Source organism: Nanorana parkeri, unplaced genomic scaffold (genome assembly GCF_000935625.1).
Source record: "Nanorana parkeri isolate BGI_ZX_2015 unplaced genomic scaffold, ASM93562v1 scaffold547, whole genome shotgun sequence".
Lineage (NCBI taxonomy): Eukaryota > Metazoa > Chordata > Amphibia > Anura > Dicroglossidae > Nanorana > Nanorana parkeri.
The window spans coordinates 444222-471380 of NW_017306815.1; the positions used below are offsets into that span (position 1 = coordinate 444222).

The window sequence follows — 27159 nt, forward strand, 5'->3', positions numbered from 1 at the left end:
GGAGGGGAGGGGGGCGGAGGAGGGAGCCGCTATTACAGCAGCATGGCCGAGCAGTGAGGAGAGAGAAAGCCGCTCGGCCTGGATCTGACAGCCGGCAGCTCTCTCTCTCCTCACTGCACATGCTGCTGTGACAGCGGCTCCTTCCTTCGCCCTCCGGCGGCTTAAGTGCTTCCTTCACTTCTCCTCGGATCCCCCGCTGCCTCTGCCTGGGAAAGCATCGGGGATCCAGAGAAGGAGTTGCAACCCCCCCTGTGTGAGTGGCCTATATGTACCGATCCTCTGTGCAGGACAAACACTGGAGCGATCAGCTGACCACTCCAGTGTTTGTAAATAGCTAGGGACACATAGTACTATGTGTCCTCAGTTATGAATGAACAGGAAGTGCTTTACATCACTTCCTGTTCATTCATGAGTTTCGCAATGGGGAGTAGCACTCTGTACAGAGGCTCCTTCCCATTCAGAAACTGGATGATAGTAAATAGTTTCTGTGCTTTTCATTCATTCAGAGGACTTTGTGTCCCCAATTTATTTTTCTATTGTAAAAGGGCAAAAGGGAAATATCAGGGGGCTGTTTAGTCCCCTAATATTTCCCAGAAGCCCCCCCCAACAAAAAAAATTAAAATTAAATAAGAAATAATAATAAAAAAATAAATAAAACAAAATCCTGGAGGCTGGGTGATGTCACACACCTGTTGGGGGGGGGCATGCTTTTTTTTTGCCTCAGACGCAAAAGGAGCTAGCTACGCCTATGCTCCCGTGGTGCTTGTGTGGCTGCCGGCTGAATGTGTTAGATGCCGCAGACGGAAAGGGGGCCGGACACATCTCCCCGTGTGTAATGTCGGCCACATGAGCACCGCAGGAGGACAGGATGCCGGCGCCTCTAGAACACACTGGAATGCAAGCCGGCCAACTCCCTGCGTTCAGTGGCGGGGGGGTGTATTGAAGTCAATGGCACCGCAGCCATGCCCCCCCACCCCCCCACAGTGCGATCGCCCGCACCCGGAACACAAGCACATTAGTGCCTGCATTCCGGTCCAGTGAAATCTGCAAAAATAGTGCTTGCAGCATTTTTGCAGCTCGCAGTGCCTGCGTTCCAGGTGCGGGCGAGGGGCGTGGCTGCGGTGCCATTGACTTCAGTGCACCGTCATGCACCCTCCCGCCCCGAATGCAAGTGTTTTTTCGTTGGTAGATCTCATTGAGCTCGTCATTTGAAAAGTAGATCTCCAGACGAAAAATTGTGGGCGCCCCTGCTTTAGATAGTATCTACCTCTACATAAGCAGTCAATAAATTCTGTGAAGGAGGAGTGAAAGGAAGGTAGACTCTGGACTTGGTTAATAATGTGACAATTAAGGTTTTGAAAGTACTACACAATGGTCTTTTTCCAATCCTGTGTGCTACCACAGCATCACAGCAATGATAGATGATGAAAATTAGGTGCGAGTAGGCCAGCTGGCATGTAGCGCCTCATATCACCATTATGATCACAAACTAACCTTTTAATGGCCGTGGCACGCTTCCCTCCCTTGCTGCCCAGATAAGCTAGACATTGCTTGATCACGGACAGAGAATCTGCAACGCTTGTGTCACTGACTGAACGTCGTCTCACTCATGTGACCAGCAAGGCGTTGTAACAAGTGACTATTTGCTCTGCACCTTTTAGCAATCCTTTTGGCTGAAGGACTGCTAAAAGAGGCGGAGCTGAAAGTGACACTAAACTCAGGAGTTAAACCTTAAAAATGCATTCAAGTACCTTAACTATTAACACAAATGTATCTTATTTGTGTGTCACTCACTTACTAATTTGTATTGAGATTGTAGTCCATCATGAGAGTGAGCTTGAAGTGGTGACTACTTTACAACACACACAGGGACCATGGGGCACAAAAGTAGCCACCCCCCAGAAGGAAGGACAATGTCAGAACCAATTCAGAGATGATTTGAGGATCAACGGCCCAGTGATACACAAATAAGATACATGTTTAATAGTTAGGGTACTTACGGTATATGCATTTATAAGGTTTAACTCCTGACTTTAACATCACTTTCAGTAGGTTCTGAGGTGTGCCCTAGAAACACGTTAACCCTGTCTACTCATTGCTGGAAGTCAGCTTCTCTGAGAGCTGATTGAGCAGCGCTGTGGTGCTCGATTGGCTGTTAAGCCTCCATAGAAAGAAACTACTGGATATGCTTGGTTTTATACTTTGCTTGTGAGTACATTACTTCTTTTAGTCATATATAAATAAACGATTCTTCAAATGGAGTGGGCGCTCTTTGTTGTCTCTTTCTCGTATAGATATCAAGGTTCCCTGCGTTGTGGAGCTGCCCCATGTATGATCAGGTTTAATTAAGTGAAGAAAAGGCTGTGGATGATTGCTTTGCGTCGGGAGTGAATAGACTTTACATTGTGTTGTCACTTTAAAAATAGCACCTACATAGGTGTATGGGGACTAATCAGCATGGAGGCAGGGCTTAACATTTCGAAAATACAACAATGTCAGAATGATAAAACAGGTAGTGTCTGCTTTACCCACGTGTCACTGTGGTAGCATAGGTTCCCCAATATTACAAGTGCGCTATAAAGAAAAGAAGTATGCAGGCTGCCATTGATGACTTCTCACTCTGAAAATGCTGTCCGTTTGGCTGAATTCTGACCCTCTGAGTCAGGAATTTGCAGCAAGAATGCAGAACAGGATGTCTGACATCACTCTGACCTTCCTGATCTGCATTCTTGCATGGGGTCAAACTCAGAAAGTCCTGAAACTTGTATGTCACCATAGCAGCCAGGCAAGCTGCCCTTTCAGACGGAAGTCAGCATATTTCTCCTTGACTTTAAAAATGAACTTTACTTACCAATTGAATGTCTTTCAAAATAGTTACTTTTAAGGCATGCCAACTATCAAATAATATAAAGGCATACCAAGTAACAGTGTGTTTACTTCAACCGAACTTTTAAGCCCTTAAATGGTTGGTTTCATAGCTGATCACATGTACAGCACCATGGCAACTGCTAAGATGGCACCTTCCTTAGCTGTAACCCATTAGCTGTAGACCCCATTCACACTGAGCGAATTGTAGCACGATTTCAGCTCAAACATCAGCTCAATGTAGCTCGTCCAATGCATTTCAATGGCGCTGTTCACATCTCACAAAAATGGGTAATTTAAAATAAATTATAGCCACTATGATAGAATGAAAAGAAACAAATTACCTGATAGCCGGGTATTCCTGGTTCTCCCTGTGCCCCCATCCTGCCCGGAGATCCCTTTTGAAACAAAGAATCACCAGTCAATTCTTTAGTCCCTAAAGTGACTTCTTAACGTAAGCCTGTGTTTTAATAACATAAACATTTGTATATTTAGACTTGAGGCCTCATGAGCTGTAAGGACTTCAAAATCCTATTCTGAGAAAAATAGCAGTGATCCGTAAGGGACAAAAATGGTGGTCAGTAGATATCCTCTGGTGACTATATTTGGCATACAACAAAATGTCAGATACTTCCAGCAGCTGGAGATCTGGAGTTTTATGACATGGGCCACCAGAAATAGTGAGAGGGTTGCTTTAAACCCAATAACACACATTTTATATATTGCAGCTTGCCAGTTGTTGGTTGCTGCTGCATTAGTTTTTATTTTTCAGGCAAACAACATTTTCAGCAAGTACAGACACCACTGTTTGTGCTTAGAGTTTAATTCACTGCATTTCTGGCAAGGTCAAACAATTGTACCTTCCAAGCTGTATTCTGTAAACTACAAATGTCCCATATCAGGAGAGCAGCCTAGTGTGACAATCATAGCTTCCACAGTGAAGGACTGAGTGTAGCCAGACTAGGGCAGGAAGTGCATTATCTGCAGGATTACCAGGTGAAAATAAAGGAAAAAATGCCTGAAAAAGAAAAATGATGCAAGTGCATCTAAAAACAGGAAACAGCACTACATGAAATGTCTGTTTTGGGGTTTAAATACCCTTTAAGAATTGAGATTAGTACTCATGCTCTTTTGTAAATGGATCTTCTTAAATTACACAATGACCTATGCATCAGTTATACATACATACTATATAAAGTTTTCAAACTAAAATATTTCTCTAACAAGACAGAGAGGTGCAAAGGTGAACCTCACTGTGTTGGAATCCCTACAAGTTTTTTTTTACTGTTGTGGCCACCTGGACAGAAAATGCGCAGAGTCTCCCCAATGGGGACAATTACAGCACTTTTGCTTAGTGGGGGGAAGAGTGAGGACTTATTGTATTTTTCTGGATGGTTTCTGTGTCCCTGCTGAGGAGATACTTCTCATTTCCTGTAAGGTCATGAAGAAGTGAGGGAAATCTCCTCACTGGGGACACAGAGGTTCCAATGTTTTCTCGTTCTATGTTAAACTAAAGAAAAAAATGTTGACTAGATTTGGTCTTTGAACCATAGGTTGTAGGTACAGTGTACAGAATATGAGAGCTTACGTGCCAACTGTGTACCTACCACTGGTCCAAGAGTTCCCCTGCTTCCCTTTGGTCCTTGATTTCCTGTAGGTCCTGGTTTGCCTGGAGAACCCGTCTCCCCAAGGTGTCCTTGAAAACCTTTGTTTCCCTGTTAAACAGCCCACAGAATAACCAATCAAGATAACCTAACATGTCATTCAAGAGCATGGCACAATATACCTCAGATGCCTGGCCTTACCTTACGTCCTGGTTTGCCCTTCTCTCCTTGTTTTCCTGGTTTTCCTTCCATTCCCTATTAATCAACAGAAAAAGTGTTACCTAACTGAGGAATATCTTGTGAGATTTATTTTATTTAAACCGGAACAGTTTACCTTTTAAATACATTTTGGGTGTACCCCTCTCCCCTACATAGAGTAAGGGTAAATGCTTGTTTAAGTAAAGCAGTCTAGGTTTCTATTGGGAAGATTCACCCCCTTTATTCTTCCTGGTAAAATTGTCACTGGAATGGAAATTTAATGCAAATCCAATATTTTACAGGTGTCACCACAAGAGAAGATGAAAGAGAAATATCTCAAAGGAGATATTTGTTTAAGCGACAACTTTCTAAAGGAGGGTTTTCCCCTCACTAGAGAGATTTGATCTGATTTCCTGTTGTGTTTCTAGGACAGGAAGTGAGGGAAAATGTCTCTAATAGACACCCACACACGCAGCAGGCAAGAAAGAAAAAAAAAACTAAAAAAAAACAACTGGTGGGCTCCTTTTATTCCCTACTTTATCGAAAATAAAAAAAGAAACAACTTGTTGGCTATAGATCCCCACTGAAGAGCATAATCTACTTTGATTTTTTTACCCACATCTTCAACCTCTCCCTTTCCACTGGCATCCTCCCTATACCTCTAAAACAAGCATTGGTAAACCCTATTTTAAAAAAAGCCCCCAATGGGGTCCACCAGTCTGAACAATTTGAGACCCATCTCCCCAGATTCTTGAACGCCTGGTCTACAACCGCCTGAGCGGCCACCTTACTGCTAACCTCCTTGACCCCTTTCAATCTGGCTTTCATCCGCAACACTCCACAGAAACTGATATGGTAAATTAGTTGCGCTTGATCTAAATAAATGTGGATTCCAAAGTGGAAAATATCATGAATAACACACGAACATCTATACAAATAACCAAATATTCTATCCTAATGTGTGATCGATACGTGTATGATCAAACCCTCAATATGGACCAATCTCTTAGTTCCAAGAGAGAGCCATAATCAGTGTGGAAATATCCAAAATTCTTATTTTGGATATTTCCACACTGCACTTAGAGTGTTCGCCTCCTTTCTCCATTTGTATCCCTTGTGAGATACCTATAGATACATGCTGCCGGTGCGGGCGTTGAGGCGTTGGAACAATCAAGATTTAAGCTCAAATTACATCTGATTGCCTGACTTGGAGACTAAAGGAGAAGATGGATTATTAGAAACTTGGAATGTTCCGTTTTTTTCTCAATCAGTGACTGGTTGGTCATATTTTGGAGGATATTTATCAGGGAACCGAACGGATTATTCCTCTGAATATCACTGAGAGAAGGAGATTAACCGTTCGTATCCAGTCTCATATAAACTGCAAAAATTCTTAAAAATTGACTGCTTGCTATATTGCTGAGACTATTCCGCTTTATTCTTTTATATTTTTTTTTATTTTTTTTTGCTTGTTGGTACATGGTTGGTTTTTATATTATTTAACTCCCTGTATACACTTTGAGGGGAGAATTAGAACATATATTTGATTTATTAATTAATATTTATTCACTGCCTATTTTTGGTCACTAAGACACTAACGAGTGTGTGCATATTATTATTAGGAAGATTATATTTTCACGATTAGGTATTTGAAATCCCTACCGTTGTCTACTAGATCAAGTTCACACATGCAAGAGTGTTAAACCCACGGGTTATTCATATAAGGATTGCAACTAGGTTGCTGTATTTGTTTTGTGTTACGTTTGTCACAGATTACTCAGAGCCACACTAAGTGATCGTGGGGCGTTTTTCACACAACAATTATTGATGTGGGGTGGAAGAATACAAGTTTCACGTATCACATGTCTAAATAAGAATTTTGGATATTTCCACACTGATTATGGCTCTCTCTTGGAACTAAGAGATTGGTCCATATTGAGGGTTTGATCATACACGTATCGATCACACATTAGGATAGAATATTTGGTTATTTGTATAGATGTTCGTGTGTTATTCATGATATTTTCCACTTTGGAATCCACATTTATTTAGATCAAGCGCAACTAATTTACCATATCAGACATCTTTTTCATACATAGTTGCTGCTGGTCCTATAAGCTATTTAGAACCTATTCCTAGCGCAGTGTACCTTGGAACCAACTCCACAGAAACTACCCTTCTAAAACTCACTATATACTAACCACTAAAACCCATGGCCACTACTCTGTACTCATATTCCTGGACCTTTCTGCTGCTTTTGACACAGTTGACCACCCACTCTTCCTCAATAAACTCCAATCCCTTGGCCTCCAAGACTCTGTTCCTCTCATGGTTCACCTCCTACCTATCCCAGCACACCTTCAGGGTCACCTATAACTCTACTTCCTCCTCTCCTCTTCCTCTATCTGTAGGGGTCCCCCAAAGCTCTGTCATTGGACCCCTTTTATTCTCTATCTACACCTCCTCCCTTGGTCAGATGATAAGTTCCATGGCTTCCATTACCATCTCTATGCTGACGACTACCAAATATATCTTTCTACCCCTCAGCTCCCCCCTTCTATCTCCTCACGCATCACTAACCTACTCATTGACATATCGACATAGATGTCACACCACTTCCTCAAACTAAATCTGTCCAAAACTGAGCTTATAATATTTCCTCCTCTCCTTCTTAACAAATGATACTGCAAAGTTTTTTTATTTACTCCCTTATAATATCTTGCCTCGACTACTGTAACTCCCTCCTTGTTGGCCTACCACTCAGCAGGCTATACCCCCTTCAGTCTATCATGAACACTAGAGGTGCACCGTAATGGAAATTTCAAAACCGAAAGGAAACCGAAATAAAAAAATTGTTAGGCCGAAACTGAAACCGAAAATGTTTTTTATTTTAATTTTTTCAAATTTTTCAAAGATTTTATTTTTATTTATTTTTTATAAACTTTTTAATTTTTTATATTTATTTATTTTTATTAATTCATTTTTTATTAAAAACAAAGTCCTCTCTTTCTCTGTATCCCCAGTTATCAATGAACAGGAATCCTCTATACTGAGTGTTCCTGTTCATTCATAACTTGAGAACATAGTGTGTTTACTATAACCACAATTATGAATGAACAGGTGATGTAGATCACTTCCCATTCATTCATAATTGAGGATATAGTAACCATACCATGTCCTCAATTATCACTGAGTGTTTGCATCTGCTGTCCTTCCTGACCGCTGTCACAGGAGGCTGATCGAGCGGTGCAGGAGGAGAGCTCAACCTCCTGTGACAGCGCGGGCTGTCTCTGCCCACACACCGCTCTGCCGGACTGTGGTAGGAGGCTGAGCGGTGTGGGAGGAGAGACGCCGGCCGCTCACAGCGCTCTCCTCCTGCAGCGCTCGGCACGCTGTCACACTTTCTCTCCTCCCCGCTGGGACACAGAGCAGCGCCCAGCAGGGAGGACAGAAAGCAGGGATGCGCCAATGTATCGGCAGGAAAATGGCACTTTCGGCACTTGGCCAAAAGTGCCATTTTCGGTCGATATGTTTGGACGCGCGATATATTGGTGCATCCCTAATGAACACTGCTGTCAGACTCATCCACCTTACCAACCGGTCAGTGTCCGCCACCCCCCTCTGCCAATCGCTCCACTGGCACAACTTCTTAAACGTATAAAATTCAAAATAGTAACAATAACCTACAAAGCCATCTACATCTCCGCCGGAACCCTGCTCTCTAGCTCTCTTGTCACCTCATCCACATGCTCGCCTCCAGGATTTTTACAGAGTGTCTTCTATCCTCAGGAACTCCCTACCCCAATCTGTCTGCCTATCTCCTACCTTTAGGTGATCCTTGCAAAACTCATCTCTTCAGGGAGGCCTTTACCACCTCGATACAACAGTACTTTCAGTTCTTCCATTAAATCATCCCAAACAGTTATTACCTTTTGTATCACTTGCCCCCTACTAGATTGTAAGCTCTCACGAGCAGTGCCCTCCCACCTCTTGTACTGAAATTGTATTGTTAATTGTATTGTCTCCCTCAGTTTTGTAAAGCACTGTGTAAACTGTTGGGGCTATATACATCCTGTATAATAATAATTATTATAATACAGCAAACAACTGCACAATTTTACTGCATGATACTTGTGCATGTATGATTACCTATTAATCTACCCAATAATTACCCAATAACTACCTTGATAGTTTCCAGAAATAATTTGCATACACATAGGCATATGGCATATATGTTATACTGTGATCTGACTATAGGCTGGAGCCTGATTAGGACCAGATTCCCAGGAATAAGACAAGTGGACTGATGAAACCACAGAACATTCCTTCCTGCAGACACAGAAGTGTCTCCATGTATAAAACATTGACTTGTTGTGCAGTCCAAAATGCAGTGGGCAGGGAGAAGGGCTACAGGAAATTTGAAGGATTATCATGGCTGTTCTTGAACTCCAAGCTCATAAAATTATACAATCCATACTCATCCGTGTGCCTGGTCATCAGAGATGGGAGAATACTGCCGTCTGCGGCTAGACAGGGGGGTTATGAGTGACAGCGGATTGGCGTATGATGAATTGACATACAGTGTGACACAGCAGAATTTCCCAGCTAAGGATAGCATAAAACTGCAAAGAGCTGCATTTTACTTGTCCGCGCTCCCAGCCAAATGACTCTGCCATGGAACTATGTTGATACATTCTCTCCAACTCAAATACAATGTCATGTGATGTGGTTTACTTAGCAGGCAATGTGGTTTTTCTACAGACATGACATTATCCACTGTTTGATACTGTTCCCCTGGTAAAACACAGAAAAGTAACTTCTGAAAACTATTAGCCCCTCCCAGTTTGACTAAACAGCAAATGGGAACCCCTTCATGAAGATATGATCTCTCTGAAAGGGAAAATTCTTTGGACAATAACTCGAACGTGCCCTTTCTTAGGTTTTCAATAATGAATCAACAAATGATAAGAGATTTAACTGTTTTAAGAGATTATTTGATTGAAAATTATCAATTGAAAAAAAACTGATTTGGTCAAATTCAGTTGGATCGGATATGCTTGTGTGATTTATGAGGTTACCACCATTGTCTCATGATATTAATTGTTTAAAACAAATAGCGCAAATATATTTACCATTGAGCTTTTACTTTAGTTCACCATTTTCAAATAAAGGGGCAGTCTCCCAAGCATGGAAACTTTATTTATGGATATATGAATGGGGCTGAAACTCCCAATTCTTAAAGTCCATTTCCACCTTTGTAAGTGATTAGCATTTATCGCGGTAATGTAGAGGTACAGTGACGATGTATATGTGTGCACATTTCCATGACTTACATTGCAGACTTTCATTATTTTTTATGAACCTTTTTTATTAGGCCTGATTCCTACAATTTAAAATTTCCTCCACACGAAATTCAGTCAGAGACCTAGGTTGGATTGTAAAGCAAGCTGTAAACAGCTGCCCCCATCCCTGTGATTCTGTGTAACAAGATTACTAAACATCAGCTCTGCCTTTGCACACAATACACTGTCCGAGGGGTTTGTCACTATGAATACTCATGAATGGGGGGTGGAGAGCTCAGTTGTAATATACACAGGATTGCTTGCAGAGCACAGAGGTGGCCATTTTCATGAGGATATGAAGAGGAAAGCTAACAAAAAAAAAGTTTCTATGTTCATATACAGCGACTGCAAATGCCTGCTTCACTCACTCACTGCACATTGTTTTTTCAAATGCAAAGGTGAAAATGGGTTTTAGGAAGTCCTGCAATGAGATCGTACCACTAGAGTTCCTGACATACTTTGGCTTTCATTGCTGGTTTGGCCCTCTTTTTCCCAGCCTAGATTGTGGTATCACAAGTCCTTTTCCTCTTCTATTGGTGGGAGGACCATAAATTCTGCAAAGAGTGCTGGTCCTGTAATTACATGTTGTAAACATTGCTCTTATACAAGCTGAAGCCCATGTGAACAAGGCCAAAGCATCCCATGTAAGAAAACACGCACACGTATCTTTACCGAATCTGCTTTTTTCCCACTATATTCAGCTGAAAGAAGCCATTTGCAATGTGTGTGAAACATGTCTAAAACATGCACATCTGGTTAAATGTAGCCTTATCTATCTGCTCATGGATCTCAATCAATGTCGACATTTTTATGTAGTTTAGTCTTAAAAGAGTTGTAATATCTTCTCCAAAAAAATATAAAATTGTAGCTATGCTTATTTTCTGACAACACAAACTCCAGTGATGTATAACGGATCCAAACAGTTATCTAGCCAATCCTGGCAAATAAACCACACACGTTTTTCATCATTTGGCAAGCCTGACCTGTACCGGGCTGGTTTTAAAGCTGAGCTCTGCGATAAGCAAATATTGTCTAAATACAAAAGCAATGTGTATCCCTACTTGAATCTTGGTGTACTTTATATATTTCTACCAGATCTGTGCAGGAATCCAGTGTGAAATGTTACTTCTGTGCAGGAGTTTCCTGTAATAAAGACATGTCACTGCTGGTCTCTCTCCTTGTGCAGTATGACTGGTCTTGTATCTACCTCCTCCTGTAGTTCAATGCAGGCAGCCTGTAGTGGGTGGGGCCTGCGGGATCTGTCCTGCAGCTCCACTCTTTGCACTGGCTATGTACAGCACAGGGATAATGTCAGTTCCACAAGCTGATGACTGGAATGGCAAAGGCATTTGGTGCACACAATGGATTTATTAAGAAATATATTGCTCAACTGGCATGGAACAAGCATGTCTCCAATCATGTCAGAACGTCTGAATTAAATAATGTTAAAGCCAGAGGATCACCATGGCAGCCACACTTCTAGCATTTTTAGAACAAGAGCAGCAATAAAAGTTTCTGTATTCCCCCAAGCACGTTACTATAATGCCTCTAAGGCAGGGGCGCCCACTATTTTTCATCTGGAGATCTACTTTTCAAATGATGAGCTCATTGAGATCTAATCTTTATTTATTTTACATTTTCGTAATTTTTTATGATTTTTTTTACACTTGGGGGGGCTTCGGGGGAAATAATAGGGGTCTAAAAAGCCCCCTGATATTTCCCTTTTAAAATAGAAAAAGAAATTGAGGACACATAGTCCTCAATAACTGCAGCAAGCCCTATTTTACCTGCTCTGGAACACGTGCAAACACATCAAAAATGCACTGAAAGCCCTGGAACGCACTGAAAGCCCATTCTTTACCAAAAACCGTCCCGGAACGCATCAGAAACCGCAGTATAACACACTGCACTGAGTGTTCAGAAACTCATGCAGATCTGGTCTGCATTTGGTGTGAACAAGCCCTCATACAGACGTAAACTAACAGTCACTTGGGTAGCAACCAATTAACACATAAGCATGTACTCAAAAATCCAAAAGAAAAAATTTGCATCTACATGGGAAGAACATGAAAACCCCATAAAGACTGCATGCTTGCTGGGAACTGATTTCACAAGACAAGACTGCTAACCACTCTCTGCCGCTCATAAATCAAGAGTGATTTTTAAAGTGTTTGTCTGGGCAAAATTTTAAAAAAACGTATTCCGTTAATCTCTGCAATACATGCACATTTCACCATTTGTTATCTCTTTAAAAGCACTGCAAGTACATAAACATACTTTTTGGATTGCCAGAAATCCAGTGTGCTCCTAACTTTCTGTTTGAGTTGATAACACCTTTTGTTTGCTGCTCTGAAATCCTAACCAGCGTTGTCAGCCCTGCCAGCTGGACTACAGAACACCTACCCCCAAACCCATTTCCCTCTTAACTTGCATACATTATTTTTTTCCCCAGAAACACAATGGTCCCATCTTCCCTCTTAAGAGCCTGTTCACACACTGGGTGTAGTAAAAGGACTTGGGATTAGTAGTTCTGGGGAGGGAAAGTGCCTATGCCAACAGGCTCGGAGCTACCTGCGGCTTCCCATGCAGGAATTGAACAAGCCTGGTGATTATATCAGAGGGAATAATTAAAGCTGTTTCTCGCAAGGTAAAAGAAAAAAAAAAATCTGGGATGTGCTCTAGAAGGGGAGAGGGAGGTCTCAATGTACATTTGGTAATATCTGGACACCTTAAGTAACAGCTTACAAAATTCAGCCTCTCCCTCATATTCTATAACCCACCATAAAAAACTGACAGCTAAAAATAAACAGGTTGCTATGGGCAAAAGCTTTTCCATCTGTATATATAATATAAGCCTATGGTCATCACATAGCCCTGAGTAATTAGCCCATGCTGCCTACAATCAGTAACAATGTTTCTACAGTTCCAATAAGGACCTAAGCTCATCAGTCCTGCCTGTAGCATTGTTTGTTTTCTCTCTGCACTATTTGAAGATTGAAAGTTATCTGCAGTAAACAATTCAATTCTTAGAAAGCTAGCATAGTCACTCATTGTTGTGCCAAGGAACTGACGATTTCTGGAAGCATGTTGACCTGTAATGAAAGAGGAAATACAGTACGATATGGGTAGCAGATACAGGCACAAAGCACAAGGTGTGCACCAGCTTCGCCCCCTAGACAGCTCCAATATAAGATCTTGGCCATGGTCTGCTTGTAAAAAGAGAGAATCCATAATGCAGGCTCGGGTTTCTCACACACTCTAGGATAACTTTCCTGGAGCGGATACCCAATCTCTGGCTTGTCGTGAGACCAAAAATTCACTCTGTGAAGCTGCTGGATCTGTGCTCAGCTCTCAATGCCAGCTGGCTCTGCTGCAGACAATCCAGACGGCCGCTTAACTCTGTAATAGCTGTGTTTCTCCATATTATGAGCGTATGATTTAGTAGGATGTATGCATAAAACCCCCCACATTTTAGATCCCCATGAGCAAAATAAAAAGTGGGCTGGAGCTGATTAGTATGGAAGGATCAGTCAGCAAAAAGAAAAAAGAAAAAAAATTGGCCACCGAGTGCCTACATGATCTGTGTTAAAAGTTTGTCATACATGGTGGACTTTTCTTAAATTTGTACAAATATGCATCTTGCAGAAATATCAGATGTGCATTGTCATAATTACAAATTTACAATAAATAGTATTGAACACTGATAATTTTCTATGCAACAACCTATGTTAATTAACTCAAAGGTTGTTACTTGTATATTTTAGATCAGTGGTTCTCAACCTCTGTAACCTCAGGACCCACATTTGTCCTTGGTCATTAAGCTGCGACCCAAGTCACACTGAAATAGAACGCACGGCACGAGCACAAGTACTTGTGAAAATGCCCAGATACTAAAGGCTGATATTGGCCCTTTACATTTTTAAACCGGATCAGCTGCCTAATGTCCCGCGCTTCTGGGGACCTCAGGCAGCCTGCTGGGGACCTAGCATTAGCCGTCTTTGACAGTGCCTGCCCAGCACCATATCTCCTCCTCCTTCCTGACTCCGGCACAGCTCCTTACAGCCCCAAACCACACATACAACCCTGAGCTGGGACAACACCTGCCCCGTTCAGCTCACCACCCACCCTTTTAGGCCAACACCCACCCTTTCAGCCCAGCACCTGCCCGCAGAGTCCTGGAGAGACCCACATGCAGCCTGGCGAGATCTGTACGCAGCCCTGGTGAGAAAGTACCTTAAAATCATTAGTCTGTACTGTGTTCGAAAAAATTTCACATGTCCCTTTAAGAAAAAGTATCTGTAACTGGTATTGGCGAGTACCTGAGGGAAAGTACTACTTGTCCTTGGTCTTGAAAAAATGGTATCGGGATATCCCTACTCTAAACCATTATAGTTTCCCCTAAATCTAACCTAGAAAACTTAACTTTTAACCTTAAGCCCAAACATTCAATTTTAGCCTAACACTTAGGGGTTGATTTATAAATAAGTTGATTCACCCAGCAAATATCTGTGAACGTTCATCCTGTGCGAATATTTGCAAAAATTAACATTCTTTCATTTTTCATTTTAAAAAATGTAAGTGTTCAGATTGGCATATTATATTATGGCCATTACATGGAATTAAAGGAGTATAGAAAATATATGTTTTTTTCTGTGCTCCTCGGCTCCATCGAATGGCATAATGCAATATTATAATCAGATAGTTCAAATTGAATTACGTTTGTAACTAGATAGCTGCAGGGCGACTTCAAATAGAGAAAATACCTGCTGATCTGCCAGAAATCTAGTGAGTTCTGTTTGAGCTGACAACCCTCGCTGTATGGAAATTCCAAGCAATGTTGTCAGCCTTGTCCCATTCTCTTTAGCAGCTCAAATATGAAGTTAAGAGTACACTGGATTTCTGGCAGAATAACTTTTTTTTTAAATTATTATTCTAATTGCAGCCATTTTTAAAGGGAACATGGTGAAATATATCGCAGAGATATATTAAATGTTTTTTTTTTATTTTGCTCATGCATACACGTTTCCCCCTTAAAATGCCACCTTAACCTTAACCCTCACCTAAGCTCTGAAATACTGGATTTACCTTATCAGTGCTGAATCTTCCCACGCTAAGTGAAAAGGAATCAAGCACACATATGCAAACCTAACTGCTTCACCATGCAAGCAAAATTGAACGCTACACTCTGACTTCTATTCACCACTGTAAAATACTTAGATGCAAATTTGATTTGGCTTAAAGGGAATTATAGTATGGGCCCATGTACATATATTTACAAGTAACCTCGTACGTTTAAATGAAGATGTATGACATTGAACAGACATCCACTGTCCTTGAAACCTGAAGCTATGTCAGAATTTGTGAAGAACTAGTAAAGAAACAGCTGTTATGGGAGTGGTTTAAGAACAAGGTTCTGTGTTTTAAATAGAGTTGTAGAATACATTTAGAAATCATGAGTTAAGTAGTTTTGGTCACACCATATAGAGAAGTATGGGAGTCGTGACATCAGAAATAGGTTAAGAATATGCTTACACTATATATGGCCTTATAGGATAAACCAATCACTAACATCGATTTTGGAATATAAGCAACAGGGGACTTCACACTGGACACACACTTCTTTACACTACATAATCTCACGACACACTTCATTTACACTACATTATATGACACTATGCATACTCATGAATAGAATTCTAACACGCCCATTCAACAAGAGACTTTGTTATTTCACCTGCTAAGGCTATTTTGGTTGAACCCTCCAGAAGCTGAGAACCATACCTCGAGGTAAAGACTCAGAACGAGGTGACATGCTTTTTAACTCTGCATTAACTATATACTTTGAACTATCTATTTGTATATTATATTTTTGCAATATAATTGTATGCTGCTGTGACTTTCCATTATACAATTAAAGTCACAAGTTTTTCACTCTACAACTGGACATTCATTGATGAAGATTGATCACCTTACGACACTTAAATCGTAAGTGTCAGTCGAGAAATACTAATTTCTAACAACCACCAACTCTGGATCCATCAACAGAAGCTCTGTGTGCTCCTCTTAAAACCTCTTCAAAAGACACCTTGCCAGATCATTAACAGGTCATTGGTACACAATGGGAATGGTAGGTGTGCACATTGACTACAGACCTACAGCCTTAGGAAGGCCACCCGCAGCCTAACAACAATATATTTGTGTGTAAAGGGTGCTGGGGTAACACATTGGCAATCACACATAAACAAATCACAGTAATTACAGCTGTGCATCCACTGGGATCTGTGTGAAGTTTTTCTTGTAAATTCTTGGTGTCTGCAATAAATCACAGCAGCCTGTAACATCTCTTAATAAACTGTAAGAGATTAGCAACAATTCCTGTGGTGAGGAGAGGTCAGATGACATCATGCAAGGCTTTAAACTGAAGATTCTTGTGTTAAGAGGACTTCTAGGCAGAAGTTCTTTAGCACCGTGAATACTATGGACAAAGGGTACCCCCTTTGTAGGCACCGTGCAAATGGAGAAGTTACTAAGTAGAAACCATTAAAAAGTAGTGGCGCAGTCAATGTAGTGGGCCAAGAGCATAGCAATCACAGCATTGAGGGGCTTGTGGATCTTTATCAGCTGGACAATAAATTGCATAAGCTTGCTTTATCGATGCATCCCGATTAAAAGGGATGTATGGCCTTTTCAATGATTATTATGTCACATTTACCTATCAAAGGGATTAGCTGTATGCTAATAATCTTTCTGCATTATTGTGATTTAGTCATATCAAATAATAAAGCTGATAGCAGATACAAAGGCATCTCAAGGTAGTGTCAAAGCTGGTTTGTTCCTCCCTCCCCACATTCCTACTGGCCCATCGATGTGATTGGCCTCAGTGGTGAACAGGTATGTGTGGTAGGCAGAAAAGGTTGGCAAGCTTTGGCACTACCTGGAAGTTCTGCAGCTTTGGTTTTATTGGCACAGGCTGCAAGGTATATATGTCCCAGTGCTTTATACCTGCCAGAAGTTGTTGGTTTTTTTTTTTTTTAAGTGACAGAGTCAATATCAGTTTTTAACTTTTCGGACATCATCCGTTTTCTTTTGCTGCAAGGCTTTACTTTAAAAAGGTGACCTCTTTTGTTTCAGGGGGTAGTATTTTAGGGTTTTTAATTATTTTCTGTTTTTTATTTTCTGTTGATAGAGCCTTTTTTTTCATTGGTACGTATCCCCCATGGCAGTACCCAGCTTGCCACGCCTTTTTTTTTTTTTTTTTACACATACATTTTCTGCAGAGCCCCTGCTTGTTTATTCAGTCTAGAAGAATGAAGTGTAGCAGAGAAGGTCCAAATACCTTGCGGACCTTGAAGTCTAGAAGAAGTGTAGAAAAGCTAAGATCTTAGCAAATTAAACCTAGGCAGATCTGCCGTCCCTAATCATAAGTCAAAAATTAAAGCACAGTTTAGGTGTGCTATACAATCTGAATTTACTTAAAAACATATCAATTTTGTGGCATAACTGAGACAATGTATTATTAATAGAATGGAAAGAAACAGATTGACACACACAATGAAAGACATAAACCCGAGACTGCACCTAAAAATTGTACATAATTCTACATAAAAATTGTACATAAGCACCTAACTCTCCTGCCTACTTGGATTTTGTTTAATGTTGTCTTCATTCAAGGTTGTTATATCAGTTTTTGGTGAGCACTGGGAGTTCAGTCAATGGTTCTCAAAAATTCCTAAGATTTCCCTATAGCAGATTGTGCTGCAGCCCCCCCACAAGGACACAGTGAAGGTGTCACACCATGTCACAGCTAGTCTCTTCAGTTACAAGGTATATGACATATCCTTATCATGCAATGTGCAAGCGTGAAAACAAATTTAGGTTTGTAATAGCCATGAGAGATGGGTATAGCCAAACAATATAAGATGTTTTCAGGTGAAGTTGGCCTTTAAAACTGGCATATAAGTTGTACAAACCCAGTTGCCAGAAACTGTAATCCACAAGGTTGTTCTCCCCTTCAGGTATTCGGAGGGGGAACTACAGGGCTCTTTGGGTCGCCTCACACTCCCCACAGGATCCACAGTAACCCCTCCAAATGAGGGTGAACAGAATACCATTAGCCAATAAGGAGCGGACTTCTTCATGCCCCGCACAATCCTGATAAATACGAGTGATATCGGTTCTAATTTCCTGAATTTGTATGGTTGTTTTGTTTCCTGGTGTGTGGACTGCCTAGGGTGGAAGGGCTATCGGAAAGGTTCACAGGATGTGCTCGGAGAGGCGGAGTGGAGGAAGCTGGTGAGTCTTAGCTGAAATAGTTATAGTTGCTAACTTCTAATCGGACAGTATATTTCACTCAGGGATACTGGATCATGACCGAGTAGGAGACACTCACAGGGGGGCAAGAGCTACCTGGGGCAATGGATCACATAGGGGACAATGCGCGTTACTTACATTCAGTAAATGAACAAATGCAGTGCAGGTAATACAGGACCTTGGATCACTAACTGACCTCCTATGAAGTATCCAGTCGATGTGCACCCCAAACTCAGCATCTCCTGCAAGGTCATGCCTGAGAGAAGAATTTATGTTCTGTTTATATTGTTTTGTGTATCCTGGATAATACTATGTACACGTTTTGGAAAATTCTGAAAAGTGTTGGTACTTATATCCCGTGAAAGCTATTGTAACCCTTTTTCTGTTCAACACAATAAAGTTAATGAAAAAAACCCCAAAAAACTGGCATATAAGTTCTTCTCATGGTTGGCCACATATATGAAAGTGTCTAAAAAAGAACGGTCTTTGTTCGCCTTGGCAATTACCCAACAACTTCCTTCAAAAACATACTTTCAATCTTTTAAGTTATTCAAAGTTTTAAAGCCAGAGGCAGCTAGGCAACTAGCATTTCCAGAAAATGAGCAGCAGTGGAAGCCTCTGCATTGTAAAGGTCTACTCTCAAAGCTAAACTCCATGCAAATATAAAAATATAAATTTATCAGTTAAAAATAATTACATTTATTCTTAATGAAAACAGTATCTGTTTTAGAACTGGTCCTAGTAAAAGCTTCTTGTAAACCCTTTTACGGCAACACTCAGATAGAGAGGGAGGAGCTAGTCAGTTTGTTGCTCCTTTACTGTCCAATCACATGTTGAGAGCAAGGAGGTGATCAAGCGGTTTTACTTAATGGCAGGAGGAAAGAGTTAGGTCATCAGCCTGGCTTAGCTCTTTGGATGTGTAAATCTGAGAACTTGATGGACAGAAAAATTAATCTTTTGGCAGCTGTATCATCTCCTATATATCTATTTAATCTGTGTGCCTGGTTGTAAATCCCGCACTCTGCTGCCATAACTCCAATAACAACTTTATTGACTCAAACAAGATACTGCTCAATCCCTCGAAAGTCTGCTCTGCTCTAACATGTTACCCCACGGGCTTAATCATTGATTTTCTGCCTCTCTAATCTTAACGCCTATCAACATGTAGCTTGCATAGCAGCATACCTGACAGGCTTTTTATGCTGCTTCTACCTCCACCTTGCTGAGACTGTACAGTAGAGTCTCGTAAAAGATGCTCATAAAAACTCAAATATGGGTTTTTACACTGTTTCCATTTAAACAATACATTTAAAGATGGTTGCAGCATCTGCACCCCCTAATAATTACTTCCTAAAGAGATCCACCTCAGTGTACCACTGGGAATGGTGCAGGGTTGTATGAATGTGGCACAGTGTGAATAAATAAAATCATTTTTGTTTAGTTTGTGGACAAGGGTAATGTGACAATACTGATTCTAAGCCTCCATTAGTTCATGCTTAACTTCTTTTTAGTAAACATCACTAAGCTACAACTAGATTCTCTGTAGTTTTACAGCAATCCACTATGGGTTAAGCTGATTTAGATCATCGTGAACTCCTGCCAAGTTAAACTACTTTTTAATTTGCTAGTTTACAGAGCTTAGGCGTGTGAATGGCTGAGCGCAATGGACAATGAGCTGGACACAGAGTGCCGGGTTAGAGACATGCAGATGCTGGAGGAAGAAGGGGAGTGTGGGGGAATGCAGCTGTTTTCTTCTATCTTATGCAATATCGGTACAGCTGTGAGGAGCTTCTGATGTCTCATTCAGATGGTACTTGTCTGTCAGCAATATGACTCTTGATGAAACCCCATAGTATGGCTTTTGGATTGTCTATTCTTCCTAAGATCATTATTAGTGTTCCAGATTTCCACTTAGAGTTGCTAGAGATCAGATTCTCCTGCTCAGTGACATTTATGGTTCCACGGAGGAGATGTAAAAGAGACAAAAGGGTTTCTGTATATGGTCAGGAGTCAGGACCACAGTACTCAATGATACTGGGTGACATGGCGCAAAAAGCTACTTTCCCCCTAAAGCAAAACTTCAGCCTCACTTTCTCCTAAATTAATCAGTCATAGGTGTGTTCTCATAGGCATGTTCACAGGGTGTGCTGGCTGTGCCTGGGCACACCCTAATAACCCTGAGCGCAACACTGATACTGCAACAGCGGGCACCGTGTTTTTAATCACTGAGACGGTGGAGTGAGCACAAAGATCTCTCTGTGACCGGTTCATTGATACAAAGCGCATCAGTACATGCCACTTAAGATTCCTCACATAACAGCTGCAGTCCTCGGTGCCTGGGAAGCTGCAAGAGAGTGTGGCTGCAGCTTCCCATCCAATCAGGAAGCCGGGTGGGAAGTCACATGACCACCTGCCAGGCTCCCTGCTTCATTACTGCACCCCTGATGGAAGAGGTAAGGGACAGTAAAGAGATGGGAATCTGGGATGCCTCAGGTCTGTGTATGAATATATATATATTTATATATACACACACGCGTGTGGGTTTGTATTTTTGTGTGTACACCCTAATGCGCATGCCTATGTGTATTCTAAGTGCTTTTTCTCCAAGTGATAATATTCTGATGATACTTTGCTGTTCTTAATCAGCTGCTGCGGTTTAATGCTAACTTACTTTAGCTTTGCTGCTGACTTACTTCCTACTGGATGACAGGAGTGTCATCAAGCCTCCTCATCAGTGACCTCGATTTCGTTGATACACCTTCTGGAGTCCATTATGCAGGTCACTGTTAGGCGTTACATTCAACAATCTGATGAATGCCTTAGTAAAGCCCACTGCTTATGAGAAAAGGGTGACCTAGGGACATGTAGTTAGATAGGAGCTGCGCAGGTCAGAGTACGCACTGAAATCGTCACGTGACCACATCTTTTACAGCAAAATTAAGATACTCGGAGGGCAAAAAAAAAAATATATATGGCACTGCAAACGGAACAGGGACTAGGGGAATCAGGAGGTCTATAAAAAGTCAAACCTGAACTGAGAGGAAACAGGAAGCTCCCGTCACTGACCTCCTTCTGAAAATGCTAGTTGCCTGTCTTTCTCTGGCTGCAATGCTTTCTGAGACACTGACTAATTCACCATTTCCTCCATTAACTAGATAAGACCTATGTGATTTTACAAAAGCCTTCTACTGCCATGAAGATCACCCTGATGACATGGTATGTTGTAGAAGTATACTGTACATATATACTACTAGGTATATACTACTACTACTACTACTACTACTACTAGCTTTTAAATCTGAATATATCCCTTTGTATTCTACACTTTCCATTACATGGATTGTTAATGATAATTGCACATGTCTCGTGTATTAAAGGTGCACTGCAGTCAAAATTTCAAATGATAGTACATCTAAAGTCAACATTTTTTAGTTTTGGATGAAGTGAGCAAGGGTTAGAACCTCCATTAGTTCTTTTTATCCTAAGTCCATTAGCAGTATTTGTAGAATTAGACATTTACTGGATGATTTCTAGAGTTGAAATCTATTGTACATATACCTCCTTCCCACACACACACACATTACCATCTTTTCTGCCTAAAATATATCAAGATAACGCTGAAAGAAAATATCCAGGATTAAAGCCATGAATTGGGTTATACTGATTACACAATCCCACCGCTAGTAGAAATATATGGAAATTGGAAGAAGGACATGCAGCAAATATCCTTAACATTTTACAAGAGAGATGCAGAATTGAAGAAAAAGATAACCATAATTAAATATAAAGTAAACATTAACCTTGATAACTGAGAATGTGTCCTGTATGTTGCAGTTTTCCTATTACTGTATGCAATGGTGTCCTTTCCATTGGGCCTCTACCAACTTATTTATGACTTGTTAAGGCCATACATAAATATTTAGGGGCAGAAGATTGTGCAGTATGATAGGATATCACAACACAGCATACAATACATGCAATAACAACACAGATGTTAGTATTATATAGAGTGGCCTCTAAGGGAAGAGGATTTCCTGTGAAGGTCAGTGCTGCTCCTGGACCTATACTATTGCAGTAACAGCACGGTCCAGCATAGATAAATAAGACCATTAATCTATCACTGGTTGGGGATTTTAATGGTCTTATTTATCTATGCTGGAAAAAGGCGATAATAGAAAACAAGACAATATTCTACAAATATGGAAATAAAGTATGCTGTCATGGCTGATGGAGTAATCTCACTTTCTGAAAGTTTGAAATAACACATTGTATCCAACTACTCTGTATTACTGAGTGTCCCTTTACAAAAATAAATAAATAAAGGGCACAACAGGGAACGTCATTGAGGATAAAAGGAAAAGTTTACTCACTCTCACACCCGGGAGACCACTGAGACCTGGGGGACCATCTTTTCCGACCAAACCAACTGCACCCCTTTCTCCTTTCTCCCCTTCTGGTCCTGGTTCACCCTTTTCCCCCTATAAGAGGTAACCATAGAGAGGATTGCTGTATGTTTCGATATACACAGTCACTTACCATATTGTTGCATGGATAAAGCCAACTCCAAGCAAAACTTTTTATTCATTTAGGATAAAGCACTGAAGGGTTAGAGCAGGCCTGTCAATCTAGTGTTTTATGGGCCACATGCGGCCTTCTCCCTCCTCCTCTGCAACTCTCAGTGCTTTAAGGATAAAAAAAATAATAATAATGTGCCACCAGCTTTTGTCCAGTAAATAAGTTACACTTATGTACTTCATTTTGCAGCTAAATGCTTCAGGAAATGTTTTATGGTCAGTTTTTCTGTAATTAAATATTTACTGTGGGGTCTATTTATCAATGTTCTCACCCAAGATTTATAAAACCTTTACTGAAGATTCACATTTTCTTTTGTAGGTGCGGCCCTCAGAAGACACACACATTTTTAGCGGACAGGAAGTGAGGGAAAATTTCCCTAATGAAGTCACAGATAGAAATAAGAACTAGACAGATATATTACCGCTTCCCCACACTATGCAAAACTAAAACAAAAAAAAAGTGTGGCTGGATTTCATGTCTCACACAGCTTGGTCTACTTACAAAACTTGAGCTTTGGGCAGAGCCAAATTATACCAATCCATACATATTCATATTAATCTTTATTAAGGGCATTTATATAGGCACCACCATTTTACAAAGGGCTTTACATATTGCATATTCACATCAGTTCCTGCCCTCAAGGAGCTTACAATCTAATGTCCCTATCTCATACACACACATACTGAGACAGAAGCCAATTAACCTACCATCGTGTCTTTGTGAGTGTGAGAGGAAACTGGAGTACCAAGTGGAAACCCATACAAGCGCAAAAACATGCAAACTCCATACTAAAGCTATATAAGAGAAAGCCTTATAAAGAGCACCTTACTTGTGTCAAATGTTTTCTCTTTGCCCCCACAACATGGGCAGAGTGACAAAATGGCGAGACACAAAATCAATTCACTTTTGACTAATTGACTTCACTAATTCACTAAAAGGATTAACGAACAAGAAAGTCAGAGAAAAGTTAGAAGTTCTTATCTGCCTATGTGTTCTGGTTCTGTGACTCAAAGAACTGAAAGAAGAGGTTTAACATGACAGCCAGGTAGCCAACAGTTATTTAAGTAAGAGTTAGGAATAGCAGCCTCCGTATTTCTCTCAAACAAGCAGAAATGAGCCACTGGATTGAAAAATTAACAACAGATTAATCAGACTGTGATAAAGAACAGTGGCTATGCGGAGGCTGCTCTCAACAAAATCAGGGTGATCCAAAAGTAGGGGGCCCAGATTTGAAGACATAAAAAAAGCCAAAACAAAAGGTCTGGGAATCCAAAAGTTTTTAATACTGATGTTTTTTCACAAACAGACAACATAGAACAGCCAATGCGCTTTGGGCGTTCAAAGATTGCCCCCTAGTTCAGGGCTAAAAAACAGACATGCAAACCTAAGAAATCTCTGATTGTTTCAATTGGTACATTAACTGTAAGATGAGTGCCTAACTAAAATTCTCTTCAACTTGTATCCAGTCAGGTAGGTTCTTGCACTACAAGTTGTTGGTAGATCTAAACGCGATTGTACAAGGGGTATGGTCGACTTTATACGCATTTTCCATTACCTACCTTTAGTCCATCTGGGCCCATCATACCACTGTCCCCCTCCAGGCCGATTTCACCCTGTAAAAATCAGATTGCATTTTTAAATAAAAACTATAATAGTAGTAGTAACAATAGTACAAATAACAGCAGCACCAGTGTGCCTATTATATGTATTATTTATCAGTTATATTTTCAGAATGAATCTCTATTCAGTGGTATACTCACCCTCTGGCCTATCAGTCCTTGTTCTCCCGGAATCCCCAATGGTCCGATATCTCCCTAAGGACAGCAATAAAAAAAGAAATTAAACAAACATAAGTTACTTTTTGGTTGTATCAGTTTCAGTTCTTTTTTTCCCCCAGGACTATGACTGTGTAAGAAGTGGCACTTTCTTCTTCTGCAGCTCTCCAATCTGTAGCCCAAGGGAAGGGAAAACCAAAGTGTTTAGAACAAAGATCTCATAGTGCATACTCTATTTTATATTGTATATTTGAGGCAGCTTCTTAAAAAAAAATTTGTACTAAGCAGAGAGAAAAAAAACCACAATGACTTAAACTCCCAATATTTATGTATGAATGTTATTCTAAAATTCGCATCTTTACCCCTTCTTTTCGTGTTAAAAAAAGCACAACTCATCTTCTCCACACTACAGTGCTGCCCTTTGTGTTACCCTCCTCCTCCTCTGCTGGTCTTTATCTGGGTTAGATAACCCCAGCATTATTCCTGTGAGCCCAGGCTGTCATGGACACTCACCTTGGGGGTACACAGTACAAGCCTCAGAGGTGAATGCTGTAGAGAATGGCAATCACACGTCACAACCTAAGCACTGTTCTCTGCAGTACTGAAACCACCCACAACCATAAAAGAGGAAAAACTAGAAGAGGAGGACCCTGCTTATTATGATCTCCTGGAATTAAGGTATGTAGAGGAAATGTTTTGACATATGAGGTGGAAGGCTGGATGGGTAGACAAAAAGCTGGAGTTGAGCTTTTAATACAGGGCCCCCTAGCATAAACACGCCTTTATTCAGATGCCTGAAGCAAAGAGGAATACCCGGTACTTCCGAGTCTTGGAGGATGTGAACCTCTCACCTTCCTCCCATGATGTGGGGCTTGGTTCCCGAGTGGCCAATTGGCAGGCCTGCTCTCTGTCATGTGTTCAAGGTTTATACAGGCATAATGACTTAATGTCCACCACCCCGAACTTTCTCTGCAGTTAAATAATACAGATAGGTCTGACCTCTGCCCCCAGACTGTGAATTGGTAGTAAAGGAGGAGAAGCATTATAATGAGCTCTTTTCCCTTCTCTCTCCTCATACCAGCATGTTCTTTGTTAGTGTATGAGCATTGCAATACACCGGATTGGCCCTCTTGTGCTGCATCTACCTCTCCCGGTCTAAGCTCTGCTGTACAGGAGATTGCAAGAGGCTAATACCAAGGCAAATTCAGGAACCTAAATATAAAATGCACTATATTCTTAATAAAAAAAATACCTGCATGATTTTTTTTTCTGCATGGAGTTCAGCATTAAACTGAGCCCATTGCTTTGTCTTGCATGGAAAGCACAGGTTCACTATAAAAGTCACACAACTGTCATTAGAATAAGAGAGGTCAGCAGCGCACACTTCATAATTCTTTAAGCAGTGGTTTTCTTTAATTTGCTTGTTGTGAACAGGTGACAGGTCCACTTTAAATCTGTCACAATGTTAGGAAAGTTTAATTCAGCAACAGCTGGAGCAGCAAAGATAGCTCACTCTGGGAATTAGTTGACATTATTTGCAATTTTCTATTTTAAAGTCCGGCTTCAATTCCAGGCCTTTTTTCCCCCCCTGTTTTTATACTATAAATATTTCTTATTTTGCTGCCTGTGATGCTCTGACCCTTTGTTCAGAAAACAAACTACTGCTGTTAGACACAGGGAAGAGTCTGGGAAAGGCAGCTGTGTTGTGTGCACAGTCTTCAACTCTCCAGCTAGGCAGGACATGTAAACCTTCAGCACAGGACATGGATGCAGCTTGTGCAATCTATCCATTGCTGTCCAGTCTCCAGCTGAGATAAGAGTCTCACGCTGGCAGGCACTGAGAGCCGTCAGCTACTGTGAGCCTCGTGTTTTTGAATGGAAGCATTGCGCGTATCAATGGGGTTTTGTTCGCGGAGAAAAGGGACAGGAGGGGAGGTAGGTTCAGGTTTCACCTTTGTCACAAAAAGGGAAACAGTAGCTTCTGTCATAAGCCAAGGATGGTTTGCCAAAAACAATGATACAGGGGGCTCTGAAAAATGCAGAGGCATAGAAAAAGAAGAAAAGCCGCAAACAGCAACCTCCAAAATAAACAGGATGACATTAAAGCAAAAATGTCTTTGAGAGAGTACCAAGAACAGATCTGATGGGGACACCTGCTATTGCAGAGACCAGACAATCATAAATAAATCTTGCTTTCTACCTTCTAACATGAGGCATGCTAAAGTCTTCTCTGTCATGCCGGGCCGGATTTACTCTCTTTGCTGCCCCAAGACCAGGTTCCTTAATGCGCCCCCCTCCCCACTCCAATGGAGAATGGCAACCAGACGGCGGGGGCAGCAGGGGTTGGTTTTTTTCTTTAGTATTTTTTAAAATTTTAGTTTATTTTTTAAATTTATTTTTTTTTACATTTTTATTTATCTTATTATCTCTGACTTATCATTTTTTTCTTTATCACTCCAATACAGGAGTTTGAGCAAAGCCCCCCCCCCC

At 41.0% G+C, this 27159-nt stretch overlaps 1 protein-coding gene across 1 annotated transcript in view; it reads right to left on the reverse strand.

Annotated features, from left to right (window-relative positions):
* COL27A1 (collagen type XXVII alpha 1 chain) overlaps positions 1 to 27159 on the reverse strand; it is a 310533-nt gene that overhangs the window by 54834 nt on the left and 228540 nt on the right. The window contains exons 35-40 of the mRNA XM_018561833.1: positions 24655 to 24708; positions 24454 to 24507; positions 22690 to 22797; positions 4671 to 4724; positions 4473 to 4580; positions 3210 to 3263 (exon numbers count right to left, since the gene is read on the reverse strand). Coding sequence (XP_018417335.1) covers positions 3210 to 3263; positions 4473 to 4580; positions 4671 to 4724; positions 22690 to 22797; positions 24454 to 24507; positions 24655 to 24708 — 432 coding nt within the window. The remainder of the gene's footprint in view (positions 1 to 3209; positions 3264 to 4472; positions 4581 to 4670; positions 4725 to 22689; positions 22798 to 24453; positions 24508 to 24654; positions 24709 to 27159) is intronic.